The sequence below is a fragment of the Rhamphochromis longiceps genome, linkage group LG16, assembly GCF_057381845.1.
Source record: "Rhamphochromis longiceps isolate RC_006_pf linkage group LG16, R_longiceps_female_GT1.1, whole genome shotgun sequence".
NCBI lineage: Eukaryota > Metazoa > Chordata > Actinopteri > Cichliformes > Cichlidae > Rhamphochromis > Rhamphochromis longiceps.
Genome location: NC_140572.1, coordinates 7623243 through 7643437, shown reverse-complemented (window position 1 = coordinate 7643437; position 20195 = coordinate 7623243). Strand labels below are relative to the sequence as shown.

At 38.7% G+C, this 20195-nt stretch overlaps 1 protein-coding gene across 1 annotated transcript; it reads right to left on the bottom strand.

Moving 5' to 3' along the window:
• Nucleotides 1-1755: 1755 nt before the first annotated feature.
• LOC146650521 (interleukin-1 receptor type 1-like) lies at nt 1756-19817 on the bottom strand. The gene is made up of 11 exons (XM_085385200.1): nt 19627-19817; nt 14714-14927; nt 13768-13942; nt 8219-8393; nt 7272-7343; nt 6790-6916; nt 6393-6532; nt 6143-6289; nt 5802-5966; nt 2883-3071; nt 1756-2581 (listed from the first exon to the last, which is right to left on the bottom strand). Exons 1-11 carry the CDS (start codon nt 19691-19693, stop codon nt 2388-2390), a joined length of 1665 nt encoding a protein of 554 aa, XP_085241326.1. The 5' UTR covers nt 19694-19817; the 3' UTR covers nt 1756-2387.
• Nucleotides 19818-20195: the final 378 nt, after the last annotated feature.

Below are 20195 nucleotides of genomic sequence, written 5' to 3'. Positions count from 1 at the left end.
CAGTTCTTCAATGTTTAATTTTTCATTTATCTTTTTCTGCATGTATACAGTGAAGGTAACATCTTATGCGTATTGTACTTATTTAAGAGGAGATTGGATCAGTGTCAAACCTGCAAACTTTTACTGTGTTTAAATTGCATATATCTGGATATATTTGTGTTTCGATAAATCTAAATTACAAACCTGGCCCTCTTCACACACAAACTTATTTTTATTAAATTATTATTATTATTATTATTATTATTATTATTATTATTATTATTATTATTATTATTATTATATGGTTCCCCTAGCATCATCTGGCCTTTGGAAGGGACACAGCACTGTTAACAAGAAAAAGCGCAGCATTATGGTTATTTTGTGTATTTAGATGGTGTCTTTCCGTTAAACGGAGGATCTTGGAAGGTTCCAAAACATCAGCTGGCTAATATTAGCGCACTGTTTTTAGGGGAGTTTTCCATTTAGAGGTTTTTCCACTTCAAGATCATGATATCTTGTGTTTAAGGTGTATTGCCCTTAAAATGACTTGATTCAGTTGTGACTGGTTTCCTGTTCTTCAGCATACAAAGCACTAAATCATAATACAAAACAGCAACACCTTTTTAAAGAGATGTTTCAAATGCTAACAGCCTTCTTACATGGACATGTTTGCGTTTATATTCAAACCTGGCTGAAAATTGTAAATATTTTTACCTGTATAGTTAAATATCTTCTACATTACTGAAATTAATTTACTATTAGGTGACCATGAAGAATGGAGGGATTTTTTAAAACCATTCTTCTAGCAAAAGTGGCAATAAAACACTATAAACAAAGCTGTGGTGAAATGTTCCTCATCTGTGTTGTATAGATTAAAAATACTGCCAAAGTTATTAAGGCTGAACTAATTTTTAAATGTCTGTGAAGGTTCTCAGTCATCCAGGTCATCGTAGTCAAAGGAGCTTGCAAAGAAAACTGAAGAAGCTTCTCGGATGAGAGGTGAAACGTCTTCAAGCAACTTAAAGAAGTCCAGACGCTTTTCTTTGCAAGCTCCTTTGACTAATTTTTAAATGCTTTATACTCACCGTTTAATCATATTTGTAGTGGCTGTCCCTGAACATGAGACTGCACCTCTTCTGTTTAAATAAACTGGATCTTGCGCTCACTCCTTGTTATCAAGCTTTACCTTGCTAATGTGCTAAAGGAGTAATTAACACATTACTCCTTTAGAGTGCTGTATAATTACAGTTACACAGCACTCTAATTCCTCTACATCACACATATTGTCCAAGATGGCCAATAAGAGGAAACTTATCACAGAAGACTCTAGTTGCTAATGCTAGCTGTGTTTCCACACAAAGCAAAGCTGTTACTTGATCTGACAGCAGTGAAGCATCTTGTCTAGTGCACTAATATTCTATCAGTCTCCCATTAAAGACTGGACTTTATACACAATGAACATGCAAAATCAGTCAGAAAAAGCTGCTGGACTCTTGGCTTGACAAGCTCCAGCTATCGTTCATGGGACACAGACATGCCCATAAAACAGAGACACGCTACTGTTTCCATTGAGATCCCAGGCAAGTGCAGCTTTCGACAATTATACCCAGTAGCATCCAGAATATTCTAGTGATGTAGGGATGAATGCAAACAGGCGACGCGCATCATGACAGAGCACTGTTTGACACGAAAGTAGAGATATCGCTTCCTCTTGCTATGTTTTAATTAATGTCTAATTTTGAATTTGACTAGGTGCTTGTCTTGATGGAATGCCATTGCCTCAAACTATTCTACTGAATAAGTTTAAATCTTTTCCTCTGAGTAAACTGATGTGATGAAGAGACACAATCAGTAAGCCATACTTGGAAGGGAAACTTGGAAAAAAAGAATACAAAATATATAATACTTAAACATTTATACTCAGTCACAAATACTTAAATAACAGAATATAAATATGTATCATTCAAAAATCTATCATTCAGTATAAAAATAAGCAATGCTGTCGACATAAAAAATAATTATCCTTTCAAATATGTACACATATGTATGTACACAGCCCTTCTATAAAGGAAAGGTGCAATTTTAAAAGTTGCTAGCATGCCTGATGATATATTATAAGTGCATAAAAAAATACAATTCAAATGTAGAAAAAATGTATTGCTATCACTTATGAAGGAAGTAATAGCAAACATGCACCAATAGAAAAGTCCAGCAGATGCCTCCATCCTTGTTGCACATGTTGTGAAATTCATTGTGCAGAAGAATATATGGGCTTGCTTATTGTAGTCCTAGTGAGTCTTAAAAATACAGGTGACGACAGCTGTAAGCACGTAAAGTTTCCATTTGTCAAGTGTTCCAAGAAACAGGCCTGATGGATGAATCCCATCAATAAAACTTTAAGATATTGTTTAGACAATAGTTTGGAGCCTTCTTGTAGGTACTGGGGGCATGTGGTACCTGAGATTTATCCAAAAGTTTCTCTTTGAGTATAATTCTGTGAATTTGTGTGTCGCAAGAAAATCTTTCTTCCACTTCAGGGCTCCTTGTTTCCTCTTGATATAACGCACAGACTCTGGCAAGTGACTGTAATCCACTGGACCATCTGGCAAAAAAGAAAAACAGTTTAAATATAAATGAAAATAAACACGTTTAATAAGCTGACATTTTAATTTTTATTAAACGAAGTCCTGACCGAGTGCAACAAGTCCAGAGATGAACACACTTTATTCCTTATCAAAATGTACTAAGTTAGCTTAGCATAAAAGCTGGAAGTAAAATCTCTGTTTGTGATGCCTGCAAAGAATTATACATGACCAAATAGGGCATGAATGCTGAGCTATATAACCCGTGACTTAACAGAATTCATGTGGCTAGAGATTTTTGAAAAATGAGGAATCATTTACCAATTTCCACCAGGATAACTCTGGGATCATTCTTCGTCAAAGCATCATGAAGGCCAACTTTCTGCTCATACCACACTTGGCTTTGATTGTCACATATGCAAGTGCTTTCCTCCGTTTTCGCCTCAGGTGATAAGATGATAAGCAGTCTGCGGCACTGGTGCATCGCAGCAGCTGTTGCATCGTGTATTGCTGTAAGGGATTCATGGCCAGACACAAAACTGCAGGTTAGAACTCTTTGTCTGCAAACTGAAGACAGCCCATTTCAACAGCACAAACTATAATTTTGGGCAGAACTGTGGCTTCTTCCAGGCACTCATTTCTTCTTCTTTTTTTAACTTACCAGTTTAGTCTGCATTAATAAAATTAAAGAACCTTGTAAGTGCCTTGAGGCAGCTGTTATTGTGATTTGGCACTATATACATAAAAACTGAATTGAATTGCAATGTATCACCAATACAAACATAAAGGAAATAAACTAGAGCAATAAGAAGAACACAAAAAGAAAAGGGAAAAACAGAAATACAGAGGATAGCTAGACATCAGCTCAAGAAAGTATTAAGTCTGTTTTTAACTGTACTGTACTGTGTTCCAGTAATTTAGTAAACATGGCTTTTATCCAATTTCTCCCATGTATTATACTAGGAGTTTAACCAAGAAGCTCTTATTTTCTTTTCAAACTTCTCTTTCTTTTTTTCTTTTTTTTGCAACTATAAACAGAATTCTTACAGATACAGTTGTGGTCAAAGGTTTAGATACACTCATCATGAGAATGAATGCAATAGCAATGCCGCCACCATGCTACACAGCTGTTACACAGTTCTTTGGTTCAACAGCCTTTACTTTATCTTCCAGGTCATGGCAGGCTTGAGTCCTGGTGGTTCCGCTGAAGTTTTTCCTAACTAATGTTCTCTGATCTGAGGACAACATTATTTGGTCATCCTCCAGATAGTGGCAAAGCAGTGGCGCATCCAAAAAACTTGTACTTTTTTGTAGTTAGAGTTCTGAACTGAGGGTCTTGGAACCTGCTGTTGTTTAACAATAACTCCAGACTTTCCCTTCCCAATTGTAAATCTACAATAGGGCTGCCACGATTAGTCGACTAGTCACGATTACGTCGACTATTGAAATCGTCGACGACTAATTTAATAGTCGACGCGTCGTTTGAAGCTTTGTAAGATCCCAAAAGACGCAGGAATAAGTAGCAGGATTTAAGAGTGTAATAACGGACTGAAACAGAAGATGGCAGCACTGCATGTACAAGGATGCCAGCTGCCGTTAAACCCCGAAGAAGAAGAAGCTGTGTCCCAGAATTCATAGCGCGGCTCAGCGCAGAAGTCAACAATGGCGGCAGCTAGTTAGTTTTAACTTTACTCTTATTATTCTTTTTGGGTCACAAAATAAACGTTTAACATATTTTCAGGCGAGAATGTAGCTGTGCATACTTCAAATATCTGCTCAGTTTATCAGGACACCACATATTTTCAAAAGTGCTCCGACGTTTTTGGAGACGTCTGTTACCCACTAGCTCGATAGTTAGCCGGGGGCAAGGCTCACTAGAGCTGTGAGAACACCGGACTCCCGGCAAATCGTTTTTAAACCCACCACCGTCTTTCACTACTCAGGTTAAACATGATATATGAGTCACTTAGATAATTTAAAAATGTTATTGTTTGGCTTTTTTCAGTATTTTATTTGTTCCTGAGTAAATCGTTTGGCTGAGATTAAAGTTATAGTTTTTACACAGCTGAGTAAACCTCAAGCAGACAGCTGATTATCAGAAGTGTGAGATGCTCGAGAATATTCTCCGGTGTCCCGTTATATTTTAGATAGCAAGGAGCAGACGGCTGAGTTTATTAAACTTCACTGAAACAACCTGCAGATTTCATTAAAATTTAATAAACTATCATCTTGTCTTTATTTTTAGTTAGCACAGACCTTAAACACTTAAAGCTGTAAGCTAATGATAGTTATATAAGAGCAGATGCATGCTGGTGCAATAAGCTGTACGTTTTACGTCCAATGGATGCATGATCCATTAATCGGTGACTAGTCGACTATCAAAATAATCGTTTGTGGCAGCCCTAATCTACAATTGTCCTTCTTAGATCTTCACTGAGACCTGAGTATTGGTCAATCTAATGAGTGCTGTCAAACAAATCCTTTTCATGCTGGCAAAGAGAAGTATTGACTGACTACAACATCAGTTGTAATCGCTGATGACTTTAGTAGCACAAAGATAATAGGCCTTGGTCTTGTCAAGTTAACAGATAGTGTAGAAGCGGGGGTCTCGAATTCCAGACCTTGAGGGCCGGTGTCCTTCAGGTTTTAGATGTGTCCTTGATCCAACACAGCTGATTTAAATGGGTAAATTACTCCCTCAACATGTCTGAAGTTCTCCAGAGGCCTGGTAACGAACTAGTCATTTGATTCCGGTGTGTTGACCCAGGGTGAGATCTAAAACCTGCAGGACACCGGCCCTCGAGGCCTGGAGTTTGAGACCCCTGTTGTAGAGGCTTCAGCACCACTTATTAGAGGTTTAAGTGAGTGTATGTATATATTTGACTCTTTGAGTCTGTGTGCATTAGAGAAAATCAAAATGAAAATCAAGCAACCAGTTCTTGTTTTATAAAGTCATTAAAAACGTTAATTTAACCACATTTAAAATGCAACTAGTTCTACTTGTCTTTTACCTGAAAGCATCATAGCAACTGATTTAGATTCGTTGGTTATGTATTTGATGTCTTAATTTAATAAAAACTGTGAACAGCAGTTTGTGACAATAAACAGCTCAAAGCCTTTGTATGTTTTCCCGTCTTTTGGGGGTTGGAGAATGACCTTAACAACCTCAAGAATTACACTACATCTAGAAAGACAAGTCTTTCTACCTCTGTTTACATATTATGGATATCTGCTTCTTACCTTCGCCAGGACAGTCATCCCGTCCTCTGATAAACAGAGAGTAGCCATATTGTTCCTCCAGTTTCTCAGGCAGGATCTGCATGGCAAACCTCGCGCCCTCATCTGAACTCATGGCATTGGAATGGATGAAACTCACGTAGGCATCATAGAGCTTCCCATCTGGAACTGACAGAATCTAAATGATTGTTTATGTTCATTTTATAACGTTTGATCCTTTTAAAATGTGAATCAACATCCAGCTTTCACGGCTTTCAGTACTGTGTTAGTTGTGCTGTAAGGTTAGTAGTATCTCGTCAGATGATGCCACACAAAAACTTAAGTTCAACTGATAACGGCTTTACCTTGTTGTTTGGGAAAATGTGCCAACAGATCCCTGTAAGCCAATATCAGGTTTACTTTAAAGAAGAAGAAGCACGCAGCCAAGGCTAGAACAGCCAGAGATGCAGAAAGGCAAACAGCCCAACTCATGTGGAAAGAACTGCGGTCAGCTGGAGAGAGGAAGGAGACAAACGTAAGGCAAGTGTCTCAGACGACTATAATTCTTGAACACACACACATTTATATGTATATGTCTATATATATCTTTATTACCTTCTTTAAGCTTCACCACACTGATTTGTTCTCCCGCTAGGCTTTCTAAATGGCACTCGAACTCAAAATTCAGGAACTTGCGATGAACTTTAGCGATGGACAGAATGACCAGTTCGTATACTTTGCCTTCTCTATGAATACTAAAGGGTACAGAAACAATCAGTCAGTCAGAATGAATCATGGAATCAAAGAATAATATGTAAATGTTAGGTGTTAAGTTTTTTGTGCTGCTACAGTTGCAACATTTACAGTCTATTACTCAGAAAAGAAGTTCTGCCTCCAAGTGACATTTAATGTCTGACACATTGTGTTGTTTTGATTTAATCTCGATGCAGTATAATGCAGTGTTTTGTATTCGCCCTATTAATAGCCCCGTCCACGGTAATGTAAAACTCACGTTTTCCGGGACACACTAATCTCCTCGAGGTCCTCAGCGTAATCCTTGCCAACAGTCCAGTGCAGTGAAGACTCGTTATCCTCACTGTAGCCTATGAATGCTAAACACTGCAGCTCCACTCTCAAACCTGGTGGGCAGTGAGAGTAAAAAACAAAGAAACTGTCAGTCTACATTTCCCGTTTTGATCAAACAAAAATATGAAGTTAGCTCAAATGAAATTTAACGTCACGGAAACTTTTCAAAAGGCTTCTGACTAATTCTGTTCAGTCGCTAGATGACAAAGCACCATTGCAAAGGTTTTAAAGGACTTTATTGTCATCTTGACTTGAAAAACAACTGTTTGTCAAGTATTTATCATAAAGATCATACAGTCAATAAATGGATAATGGTGTAAATGACTTCATGATATTTAAAGGTGTTTATAATATTTTTCCATAGCACTAACATTCACTCTAATGCATTTTATTTAGTGTTTCACTTGCCTAGTTCAACTGTAATCTCTTGCTTGTCAGGGGTCACCAGCTGTGGCTCTACAAAAACTTTTTCTGGGAGGTCTGCAAGAAAGAAAGAAGGAAGGAAAAATAAAGAAAGTGGGACAATATACATTTAGCTCCATAAGCATTTGTATATATTGCCTCTGTACACCATCACAGGCTAATTTAAATCAGACAAACCAGATGTGATTGAAGTGCAGATGTTTAGCTTTAATTCAAGAGGTTTAACCGAGGTTTTGCATGAACTCTTTAGGAATTACACTCGTTTTTATCCATAATCCCCCATTTTCAGACGCTCAAAAGTATGGGAGATGAGGCCTGTTGCCTCGTCAGTCCATGATAAACAAAGTTAATTAAAGAGATCTGGATCTGAGTCCAATAGCTAAACTTGTATTTCAGCATTTCACTGGAACTTGTGAAATTCACTGAGACGTTGATGCAAATTAAGGAAATGAATCTGGCCCCAGAAGACCAAACAAACCTACTAGAGTTTAGATTTAAGAAAAAAAAGGCTAAACAACATTTACCACAGTTGTAAACACTCAAGGAAATATGGTGTCGTTATCAGAGTCTAGAATATACAATCAAGAGATGCCTTTATGAATGTAAATACAGATGGTTTACCAGATGGTGAAAACCACTGTTCACACTCAAAAACAAGAAGAGCCTGCATGTTCTGAGAAAACATCTTTGGACATATTTAACTTACAATAGCATGAGGAGAAGAGAAAAATAATGAAAATGGAGAGATACAACTCGTATGCCAAAGCATCCAATGATTTATTTCTTTTTTGTTAAACCCCCTGAATTAAGTCTTCAAGTCTATGATTAAACAAAACAAAATAATAATAATAATTATGTACAGCCAGAGTAATATATTAAAAAATGACACCAGAATAATTAAGGATTCAATATGAGAGCTCTACAGTACTTACCATCTTTAACAGTCAACAGGATGCTGCGTGAAGCGGTATAATTCCTGCCATCCAAGTTAATGTCTATCAGGCAGGTATATTTCCCATTGTCCTCCTCTGAGGCTTGAGGAAGCCTCATGTTGCCTTTCATATCAACAGAGATGGGTTTCCCTTGCCGCTGAATGAGCTGGCAATCCTGCAGACAGAAACCAATCCTGTAGTTAGTTTTCACAGTGCCATATTTTTGAGAGGCATTTTTGAGCCTCAAGACAAGAAAGAAGAGCCAGAAATAAAGGAAAACATGAATAAAAAGCAAAAAACTGGCATAGTGATCTCAAAATGTGTTGGTCGCAAGTTTCCAGGTAACAAAATGCATAGTACTACATTGTTGCTGGCCTGGGTGGCAACCAGTCTTATCTGCCAGGGGGGCAGATCTGGCACACATTTTTCCCTGATATCTACAGAAGGGGGCAGTGTTGCATTTATGGAAGTTGTAAAACAGAAGCCTGGGATTTGGCCCACCTAAGCACTTTAGGTGGAGCGATTGTGTATAAACTAGCCTAGTTTATATCTGCTGTTTCCACTGATAGTTTATCAGCAATTGTTTCTGTCCACTCTTCATGATATTATATTCCATAAAATGGGATTATACACCAATAGCATAGCATTATGACCACTGACAGGTGAAATGAATAAAACTGATTTATTAGCACCTGTTACTGGCTGGGATATCTTAGACAGCAAATGAATATTTTGCCCTCAAAGTTGATGTGTTAGAAGCAGGAAAAATGGGCACGCGTAAGGATTTGAGCCGAGTTTGACAAGTGCCAAATTGTGTTGGCCACACAGCTGGGTGAGAGCCTCTCCAAAACTGGAGTGTGATCCAAGCCAACAGACGAGCTACTGTAGCTCAAAATGCTGAAAGAGTTGATGTAGGTTCTGATAGAAAGGTGTCAGAATACATAGTGGATCACAGTTTGCTTTGGGTAACGTTCTGCTGGGAAACCATCCATGAGGATGTAACTTTGACATGTACCACCTAACTAAGCACTGCTGCAGACCATGTATGACCTCCCATAGAAACAGTATTCCCTGATGGCTGTGGAATCTTGCAGCAGGATAATGCACCCTGCCACAAAGCAAAAAATGGTTTACAAATGGTTTGAGCAGCACAACAATGAGTTTGGAATCTTGACTTGGCCTCTAAATTCTCCAGATCTCAATTTAATCAACATCTGTGGGATGTGTTGGACAAAGAAGCCTGATCCATGGAGTCTCCACCTCCCAACTTATAGGAATTATAGGATCTAGGGCTGAACGATATATCGCATTTGCGATAATATCGCGACATGATCAAGTGCAATTTTCTAACCGCAAAGGCTGCGATTATACTCTGGACATGTCCAAATTCATGGGCTGCATCCTCCTGAGGCCGCATTTGTAGACCGATTACGTCACAGCGACGCGCCGAAGGCTGTCCAAATTACTACCATATCCCAGAATTCATAGCGCGGCCCAGCCAAACTCCAGTTTCCAGCAATGGCGGCCGCTACTAAGTTTTAAAATTACTCATACTAATCTTTCTGGGTCACAAAATAAACTTTTAACATATTTTCAGGCGAGAAAGTAGTTGTGTAAACATCAAATATCTGCTCGGTTTATCAAGATATCCCATATTTGCAAAAGTGCTTCGACGTTTTCAGAGGCGTCTGCTACCCACCAGCTCGACAGCTAGCCGGGAGCTCGAGGGTTACTGATGCGGCCGAGAACGGCACAACTCCCGGCACATCATTTTCAGATCACCGCGGAGTTTCGCTGCTCGGGTTAAACGTAATATATAAGTCACTTAGACAACCTAAAAATGTTATTGTTGGGCTTTTTTCAGTGTTTTGTTTGTTCGTGAGTAAATCGGTTTGGCTGAGATTAAAGTTATTAGATTAGATAAAATAAAACTTTATTAATCCCCCGGGTGGGTTCCTCCTTGGTTTTCACACAGCTGACTAAACGTCAAACAGAAAACTTATTAAACAGAAGTATGAGACAGTCGAGAATTTACACCAGTGTCTGGTTATATTTTAGATAGCAAGAAGCAGACGGCCGAGTTTATTAAACTCCACCGAGACAGCGGTGACGCTAATCAGAACTAGACCGTCCAATTTCACGCCTTTAAATTTTAAAGGCGTGTTTGTGTGTGTGTTTATACAATTGCTATTATGTTTGCACTTTATGTGTAATGTTACTGACTGCAGAGATCAGTAAGATGTGTGTATTTTTTATTTATTAGTTTTATTTATTTAATATTATTTTTTAATTGAATGACTGTCTAGTAGTTCACAGATGTCGAAAAACTGAGTGTGGTAAAGCCACTGATTTTTTTTATGTATATTTCTGCAATCTGCACATTGTACTGACTTTCATTTTAATGTTTACACCAGGGTTCCTTGTCAGCACTTTATGCTCAGATGTTTGTAAGCTAAAAATAAACTATTGTGTATGTTCAAATATACTGTTGTGATTGAAGAAGTTAAATAAAAATGTCAGTCATCAATTCATGCATCACCTCATGTCATCATAACAGAGGTCTGTCTTCCAGGAAAGAACAGTTTAAAATTAATGTAATATAGTATTGGCCATACTATATGATGTATTGCTTGTCTTTGTTTAATAATACAGAAGACAAAGACCTTAAAAAATAATCGCATATCGCATCGCAATCGCAATATTGGGGCAAAAAAATCGCAATTAGATTATTTTCCATAATCGTTCAGCCCTAATAGGATCTGTTGCTTAGATACCACAGCACACTTTCCGGGGTTTTGTGGGGTCCACGTCTCGAGGGGTAATGTCTGTTTTGACAGTAAAAGCGTACTACAGCGGATAGTGGGAACAGCAGAGAAGATCATCGGGGTCTCTCTCCCCTCTATTGAGGACATCTACACCACACGCTGCATTCGCAAAGCCACCAGCATTGTGGCTGATTGGACACACCCCCCTCACACACTCTTCAAACTCCTGCCATCTGGAAAAAGGTACCGAAGCATTCGGGCACACACATCCAGACTGTGCAACAGCTTTTTTCCACAAGCCATCCGTCTCCTCAGCAAAAAGGGACTGACTGATAAACACACACACACACACACACACACACAAACATTATCACTCAGGTTAACTCAACTACCTCAAAACATTGAGACTGGACTGACTAATCAACACAAGCGCAAACACACTGACCTACACCACCAAACCATCGTACACACCAACCTGTTAATGCTCTTTTGCACAATATTATTACTGGACTTTTTGCACTAACTTCTGTACTTCCAAATTTTTGCTGCTACACTAAGGAATGTTTACTGTTCCTCCACTACCTCAACTCATCATCACAAAACCTTATTACAGTGAGGCAAAAAAGTATTTAATCAGCCACCGATTGTGCAAGTTCCCCCACTTAAAATGATGACAGAGGTCAGTAATTTGCACCAGAGGTACACTTCAACTGTGAGAGACAGAATGTGAAAAAAAAATCCATGAATCCACATGGTAGGATTTGTAAAGAATTTATTCGTAAATCAGGGTGGAAAATAAGTATTTGGTCACCTCAAACAAGGAAAATCTCTGGCTCTCACAGACCTGTAACGTCTTCTGTAAGAAGCTTTTCTGTCCCCCACTCGTTACCTGTATGAATGGCACCTGTTTGAACTCATCATCTGTATAAAAGACACCTGTCCACAGCCTCAAACAGTCAGACTCCAAACTCCGCCATGGCCAAGACCAAAGAGCTTTCGAAGGACACCAGGAAAAGTATTGTAGACCTGCACCAGACTGGGAAGAGTGAATCTACAATAGGCAAGCAGCTTGGTGTGAAAAAATCAACTGTGGGAGCAATCATCAGAAAATGGAAGACATACAAGACCACTGATAATCTCCCTCGATCTGGGGCTCCACGCAAGATCTCATCCCGTGGGGTCAAAATGATCATGAGAACGGTGAGCAAAGATCCCAGAACCACACGGGGGGACCTGGTGAATGACCTGCAGAGAGCTGGGACCAAAGTAACAAAGGTCACCATCAGTAACACACTACAACGGCAGGGAATCAAATCCCGCAGTGCCAGACGTGTTCCGCTGCTGAAGCCAGTGCATGTCCAGGCCCGTCTGAAGTTTGCCAGAGAGCACATGGATGATACAGCAGAGGATTGGGAGAATGTCATGTGGTCAGATGAAACCAAAGTAGAACTTTTTGGTATAAACTCAACTCGTCGTGTTTGGAGGAAGAAGAATACTGAGTTGCATCCCAAGAACACCATACCTACTGTGAAGCATGGGGGTGGAAACATCATGCTATGGGGCTGTTTTTCTGCCAAGGGGACAGGACGACTGATCCGTGTTAAGGACAGAATGAATGGGGCCATGTATCGTGAGATTTTGAGCCAAAACCTCCTTCCATCAGTGAGAACTTTGAAGATGAAACGAGGCTGGGTCTTCCAACATGACAATGATCCAAAACACACCGCCCGGGCAACAAAGGAGTGGCTCCGTAAGAAGCATTTGAAAGTCCTGGAGTGGCCTAGCCAGTCTCCAGACCTCAACCCCATAGAAAATCTGTGGCGGGAGTTGAAAGTCCGTGTTGCTCGGCGACAGCCCCAAAACATCACTGCTCTCGAGAAGATCTGCATGGAGGAATGGGCCAAAATACCAGCTACTGTGTGTGCAAACCTGGTAAAGACCTATAGTAAACGTTTGACCTCTGTTATTGCCAACAAAGGTTATGTTACAAAGTATTGAGTTGTATTTTTGTTATTGACCAAATACTTATTTTCCACCCTGATTTACAAATAAATTCTCTACAAATCCTACCATGTGGATTCATGGATTTTTTTTTCACATTCTGTCTCTCACAGTTGAAGTGTACCTCTGGTGCAAATTACTGACCTCTGTCATCATTTTAGGTGGGGGAACTTGCACAATCGGTGGCTGACTAAATACTTTTTTGCCCCACTGTATTATGTTACGTTGTGTTTTTCTATCATTCTGTCACTTTGCTGCTCTTGTTTGCACATTTGCACGTGCACTTTGTTGTCTGCTGTCTGATAACAAAAAAAAAAGTCTTCCTTAGATAGTTAGATAGTTTGGTTTTTTTTGTTAATTTATGTTGTAATTTATGTTAGGTCAGTCTGTCTTGTCTCTGCTAGCCAGCTAACTAGGTCTCTTAGTTGGCTAGTTGAGTGTTTTCTGTTAATTTATGTTGTAAATTTATGTTGCATGTAGCACCTTGGTTCCTGGAGGAACATTGTTTCGCCTCACTGTGTACTGTTAAACTGTATATGGTTGAAGTGACAATAAAGCCAACTTGACTTGACTTGACTTGAAAAGGGGGACCAGGTGGTCATAATGTTATGCCTGATTGGTGTATATGGAGGGCAGAGACCAGACCGCCAGTACGTTCTTCAGCCAGCTTTTTTTAGGTGCAAAATAATATTGATGAGCAACAGTTTTCTTTGTACTCAAATCAGGTCCTAACAAGGCAAACATGTCAATGCAGTAAAACAAGTGTATTAGGCCTCTTTATACCTTCATCCATCGTACATTCACCACGCTATTCAGGCCGAAGATTTCTTTCTGTTTACAAGGAAGACTGTCGCTCACTCCTTTTGTGATGGAAATGCTCTCAACGGTATAAGGACACTCTCCACTAGACACTGACACCCAAAACTTTAGCCTCCGTAATAATACTCCAGACTGATTCCTGAAAAGAAAAAGAATTGTAAAGCCAACAGCAAGAAATATCCCTGTACTTTTTGTTTATCCTAAATGGTTACAGACAATATGACTAAAATATGAATTGATGTTTCAGTTATGCCTCTATTCCACTGATAAGCTGAAGTTATATATCTGTTCAGCACTAATTAGATATAAGATTAAAAAAAATAACATCCATTAGGAATATAAATTAGCACACACACGTACAGAGACTGCCTGAAGGCTGGAACTGAGGAGATTTGATATCCCTCCTCTCATATATATTTGGATATTTATCCAGTTGCTCATTTGCTCTTAATGGTTTGATCATTTCCTGGATAAATAACACATTCATTTTTAGAAATGGCCAATCCCGTCTCCCTGTTGTATAGGAGGCTCCATATGCTCCCAGTACAACCTTCACACAGTCTCCTAAAAGTGCAACATCAAAGATTTACAGATGTTAAAATCCAGTTAGTAGGTTAGTTGGCATATCTTATAAAACAGGTCGCAAAAGGTTGATTTTGTTCATCTGGACGTAGCGTTTTCATTGGAGACTTCTGAAGAAGTCACTTGGATGAGTGACAAAGGGTTTCCAATACAACAGAGCTTGATCATAGCCTGCATACAACTGTTAGGTTTTACAGCATTTTATTATAAAGTAGGTTGTGTTTGTCTGTGCACGTGTGTTAAAGCACATTTATAAATATACTAGAAGCATGGAACTGCAGGGATCAGGAGAACTCATGCAAGAGAAGTCATACAGATATTTTTATACCTTATCTGACAGGTGTAAGATCCATTGTGGGACATCTGGACAGGTAGAAACCAAAGTAACCTGTCCCTCACTTCCACTCCAGTGGGCAGGCTCAGATTGTCTTTACTCTCCCCTCTGCTCCAGATCACGACATCATGAGCCTCTGCTGTGTAGCAATTCAGCAAAAAGAAATGGCCAGCACTCACATGGAAGGTATCTATCTCCCCACGGTGGTCTGTAGGTGACAGTGCAACAGGAGAACAACTATTTGTCATTTAATGTAAGATGTTAAAAAAATATATCAATCTACAAGGAAGACATGTTACTCCAAAAGAAGAACAGATAGAACAGAATAGGACTAAGTAAGTAAAGTAAGTAACATTTTATTTATATAGCACCTTTCTAGACAAAAGATCACAAAGTGCTTTACACAGAGATAACAAGGTATAAAACAAAAACAGACAAAAAGTTAACGAAATGCAATTCTAAAAAGATGTTTTTAGTTGTTTTTAAAAGAGACTACCGAGTCACATGTGAGTACTTCAAGGATTTGGTCAAAAGCTTTGCTGCAGCGTTCTGAACAACCTGCAGACGTTCCAGGGAGTTTTTGCTTAGACATGTAAACAGTGAATTACAGTAGTCCAAACGTGATGAAATGAATGCATGAATAATAATCTCCAGTTTAGTAAGAGATACAATAGGACTTAATTTGGCAATGTTTCTTAAGTAATAAAAGCAAGACCAAATCAGAGATTTGACATGGACATCCAATGTGAGAGCCGGGTCAAAGGTTACCCCTAGGTTCCTGATAGATGATTTCACAAATGTCGAAAGGGGACCAGCATTCATTATCATAGGTACAAGTCAGGAGCCACATGCAAGGACTTCAGTGTGTCCTTCATTAAGTTGGAGAAAGCTGTCATCCAGCCAACCTTTAATGGATTCTAAGCACTCATTCAGAATCTGCAGCATAGATAGATCTTGGGGCTTAAAAGCAATGCATAGCTGGCGTCGGGTCCAACATCAGCAAAACAAAACATTTTCCTGCATCGTTTTGCATCAAAATGTCACTGGAGACTCTAAGAAGGGCTGTTTCAGTAGAATGAGGTCTACGAAAGCCACTGACTGACTGAAATTTGTCAAGAATATCGTGTTTGTCCAAAACTGCTGTAAGCTGCTTAGCCACAACCTTTTCTAAAATCTTAGCAGTTAGTGGTAATTTTGAGATTGGCCTGCAACTGCTGTTTTTTTTTTTTTTTTAGATGGGATGTACAGCACAGGGACTTTACCAGTGACGTGTTAATTGTGGTGAGCACACAGGGACTGATAGACTGGAAGACATTTTTGAGTAACGATGCAGGTAAACTGTCAAATGAACAGGAGGATACTTTCTTTGAATTAACTAACTTTTCCAGCTCGGCTAGTGAAACCGATAAAAAGCTGTCTCAAATAACAGGCTGAGGCAGAGTAAGAAATGCTGATGGGGAAAAATGTTTTCTTACATTACTAAAAAAAAAATTCTATTAAGAAAGAAAGAAATTTTTCACAATCTTCATTTGAAGAAATTGGGGGCAGCAGGTGGACCAGGAGTAATAATACCAGTAATGGTGTGAAATAATACCTTAGGATTACCTCTGCTCTGGGTAACAAATTTAATTCTCCTCAGAATAAATGTGTGAAAACATCAATGCCCATTGCGATTTAACCCATCTTGTCACTCGCCGTAGAGTTTCTGTTTACAACTGTTTGTTCTTTTCTGTTCTTCTTTTCATTTATGGCATGTCAAGGACACAACCAATGTTAGGTCATTCATAAAGATAAATAACAACAACAAGGCAGGGAAATACCTCCAGCTAGTGTCGGACCAAAATGCTGACACTGAAGTTTCAAAAGTTGAAAACTCATGGGTGACCTGATGGTGGCCCATCTTTCATACTGTTTATAAAAGATATTTTTAGGACAAACACCCCTTGGTGGACCTAGCTAGCTGTTAGCCAACTTCCAAACTTCCATGAAAAGACATTTGTGTTCTTTTCCAAGCTGTGAATGCCATGTCCAAAGTAGAACAACACCAATATGGATTCCTGGAAATGGGTGTCTTGCTACAGTCAAAGAGCAAACATTTCGTAACAATGACTAATGCAACTTGTTAACTTCTAATATTGCAGGTTATCAACCACTGAGAAGGGCTATGCACGTCCATGCAGGTGTGCAAAGATATGTCACCACCACCACTTCATTATTGAATTTAATAGTAACTGTTTGGCATCTGTAAACAGAACTAGGGATGCTTTCCCGTTTTTCTTCCCCGTCTGTTAATAACATAGGATAAGATAAACCAGTATTTGTCCCACACATGGGAAATTTGTTGGGTCACGGCAGAAAGGGGACAGTACAAAGTTACAAGCACCAAAAATTAAGAAAACAATAGAATATAATACTTTATAAATAGAATAAAATAGTATGTTGCATCGAAAATTTACACTTTGTAGTATTGCACCTAAGGGAGACAAGGAGAAGGCTATCATGGTGTATTGGATGTAAATGAAATTCTATGATAATCGTATTTTGTGCCACTTTTGTGCTGAGCAAACAGTATGAGATATGCAGCAACCTGTGGTTAAATGTTTGCTCTGAAAAAGAGCAGTTGCTGCACAAACTGTACCAAATCATTTCTACCTTTTTCTTGAGTTTTTAGTTATCTAAGTTTTACTTAGTTAAATGGATGTTGCAGATATGTGCAAAGTTATTTTTATCAAGTTATATTCTGACTGGTCTGAAGAGTCAGCACTTTTAGAGCTATCTAAAATACTTTGCTATTCACAATGTCAGAGATACATGACGTTTGTGGTTAACAAGATTGTTACTGTGGTAGAAAATACCCACGTGTTTTAACATATTTAGTCTTCAGGCACAGTTGAGGAGCCACAACGAAGTTTTGGTCGATGGGCTGAGAACACGATACCTGAAAACGAGGTTATCAGCCCAATGTGATGATGTATTTTTTATTATTAAAAATCACACAATCAGACAGGCCCTTATTACATATTACCATAGGCTCCCTCCTGTTTATGGTAATGTGCAGGAGCTTTCTGAAGCTTTTCATACAGACAGCTAGAACGACATTTCACGGAATTAAAATAAACATCAAAATATGTCAAATTTGTTTAGAAATTTTACACACTATGTTCGCACTTCTTGCCACAGCTTGTGTGTATTCAGCTATGGACAGTAGGCAAACTGGATTTTTCACGAATGTGCAGTTGTTCTAAATTGGTGCTTTTTACATTAAATGTTTAAGCGTTTAGTGTTAATAGAAACCGCTGCTAATGTTTGCATTTTCGCTTGTTTAATGACAAAAAGGTTATGGGATTTTAAAAACTGTAGGCAATTTATGTTCTGCCTTTTCCACTATTGCTCAAGATTGCATCCTGGGCGCAGATTATTCAAACAGTGAGGAAGAGTCTTGTTTGCCACTTCCTGTCAAAGCTGTAAATCTGTCATCAGTGGAACACTTCATACAGCATTAACTGATGAGACATAACCCTCATCGGGTTTTTTTTAGACCTCAACATCATCCGTTTTTTAACCCTAATCCTAAACCTGTTATACTGTACTTCACATTACTGTGAACATTAAATTGCACTTTTGCACATTTCTTTTTTTCGTTTTAATTTATCAAAAAAATTATAAAATGATTTTATGTTTCAGGGTTTAAAGGATTAACAAGATATAAACACTGTTTTCACCTCATCATGCCAGTTTACTGTAAGAAGAAGAAATTTGTATTACACAGTCTAACTGTTAGTGAAGTTGTAAGGCTGCGTCAGCGAACCTTGTGAAATTCAGGTAATTCTAAAGCATTTGTTCGTCACAGCTAGTCAAACCCAGCTGACAAAAGTGCAACGTGCAGCCGTATCTTAGCAACGCTTAGTAAGTTTAGCAGATAGCTGTTAATGTTTGTCTTACACTAATACTTCTTATCTGTGTACAGCTTACCTCCATGTAATAATATGGAGGTAAGTCATGTCAGCTAGCCTGTATCAAAGTATTCAGGTATAACAGAATATTTAGAGTAGTACTTTTAAAAAGATTACTCTGCTTATTACAGTCAACTGTTTTATTATTGGCGCCACGCTTGGCGAGGGCTCCTTGGCTCTGCTGGAGCATTTTATAAAACCTTGTCCTTTATGTTCAGCCTGACGTGCACAGGTGCTGCAACTTTAATGCTGACATCTTTTAGCTAAGACGCTTCCTGGAGATTCACACATCAAAGTCTGAGTATAAATGTTTGGTCTCCTTGACCTATATAATCATCAAAAACCCCACAGACCTTTCAGTTGTTGTTTTTTTGACGTTATCGTCTATCAGAATCACTTCATTGTCGTGAGAGGAATGTTGAGGGGTATGCTTTTTTTACTCATCAAACCACAGTTTATCTTTTTCTGTCGTGATTGTCTGTCTTGATAGCAAAACCTACCCAGGTAACCTATCAGTTGAATAGAGATTTTATCATACTGCCGTATGCATTCTGTGCAGTCCCCTACCACAGATGTATGAATAGATAAATCCACTACAAGGAACACTGAAGAATCAGCTTTTATTCCAGTATCTATTCTGATCACTGATTTATGATTAATTTATGGTAACATTTGAGTTAGGATACATATGTACAATATGTGTGTATATATATATATATATATACACATATACACATACATACATACATACATACATGCATACATATAAATGTATTTGGCAAAGCTATAGGATAGTTTGCCCTGTCTGTTAACAGACAGTTTAACTGGTTTCTAAACCAGTTAAACTGGTTATAAACCATGACAGCTAACCCCACGACATTGGCATAAAGCAGACAGAGCTTGTCACTCAGCTGAAACTAAGTGTTCAGAAGAAGTTGGAGAATCAGTACTTACCACGCGTCACAACAAATGACAGAGACAGCAGAACAGTCACCAAGCAGACCCAACCTGCCGCTGCCATAGTTCTTATCTGAGGGAATCAACAGACTGCATTTCAGTAAAGTCCGGTGTGATTTTCTTGAGAACACGAGCCATCCTGTCAGGCGAGCGTATTCTTTGCAGTGTATACAAGTTTCTTGACATACTTCCTGGGGAGCACAGCTTCCCTTAAAGGGAAGTGAAAGATGGAGTGTTCTCAGCTCTCACAAGGAAGTCAGAGCCAAAACACTCCCAGTAAAGTCCCAGGAAGTTCCACTGATTGGTGTTTCTTTGTCAAAGGTTGAGAAAAAAAATTCTCTTTGTCATTTGCAGTAACTCTCTGCTGATGTAAATCATTCATGCGTCTTTGTTACGTCATCGAAAAGTAATAATTCATATATGAATTGCACTCATTTTGGTCATTAACATAAAGTGGATCGGAGTCAGGTTATATATAAGGGAATTTATGGGCAAGTTCATCTGCAGCACATATTTATTTAAAAATACTTCATATTAATAGAAAATCAGAATTTCCCAAAATATAA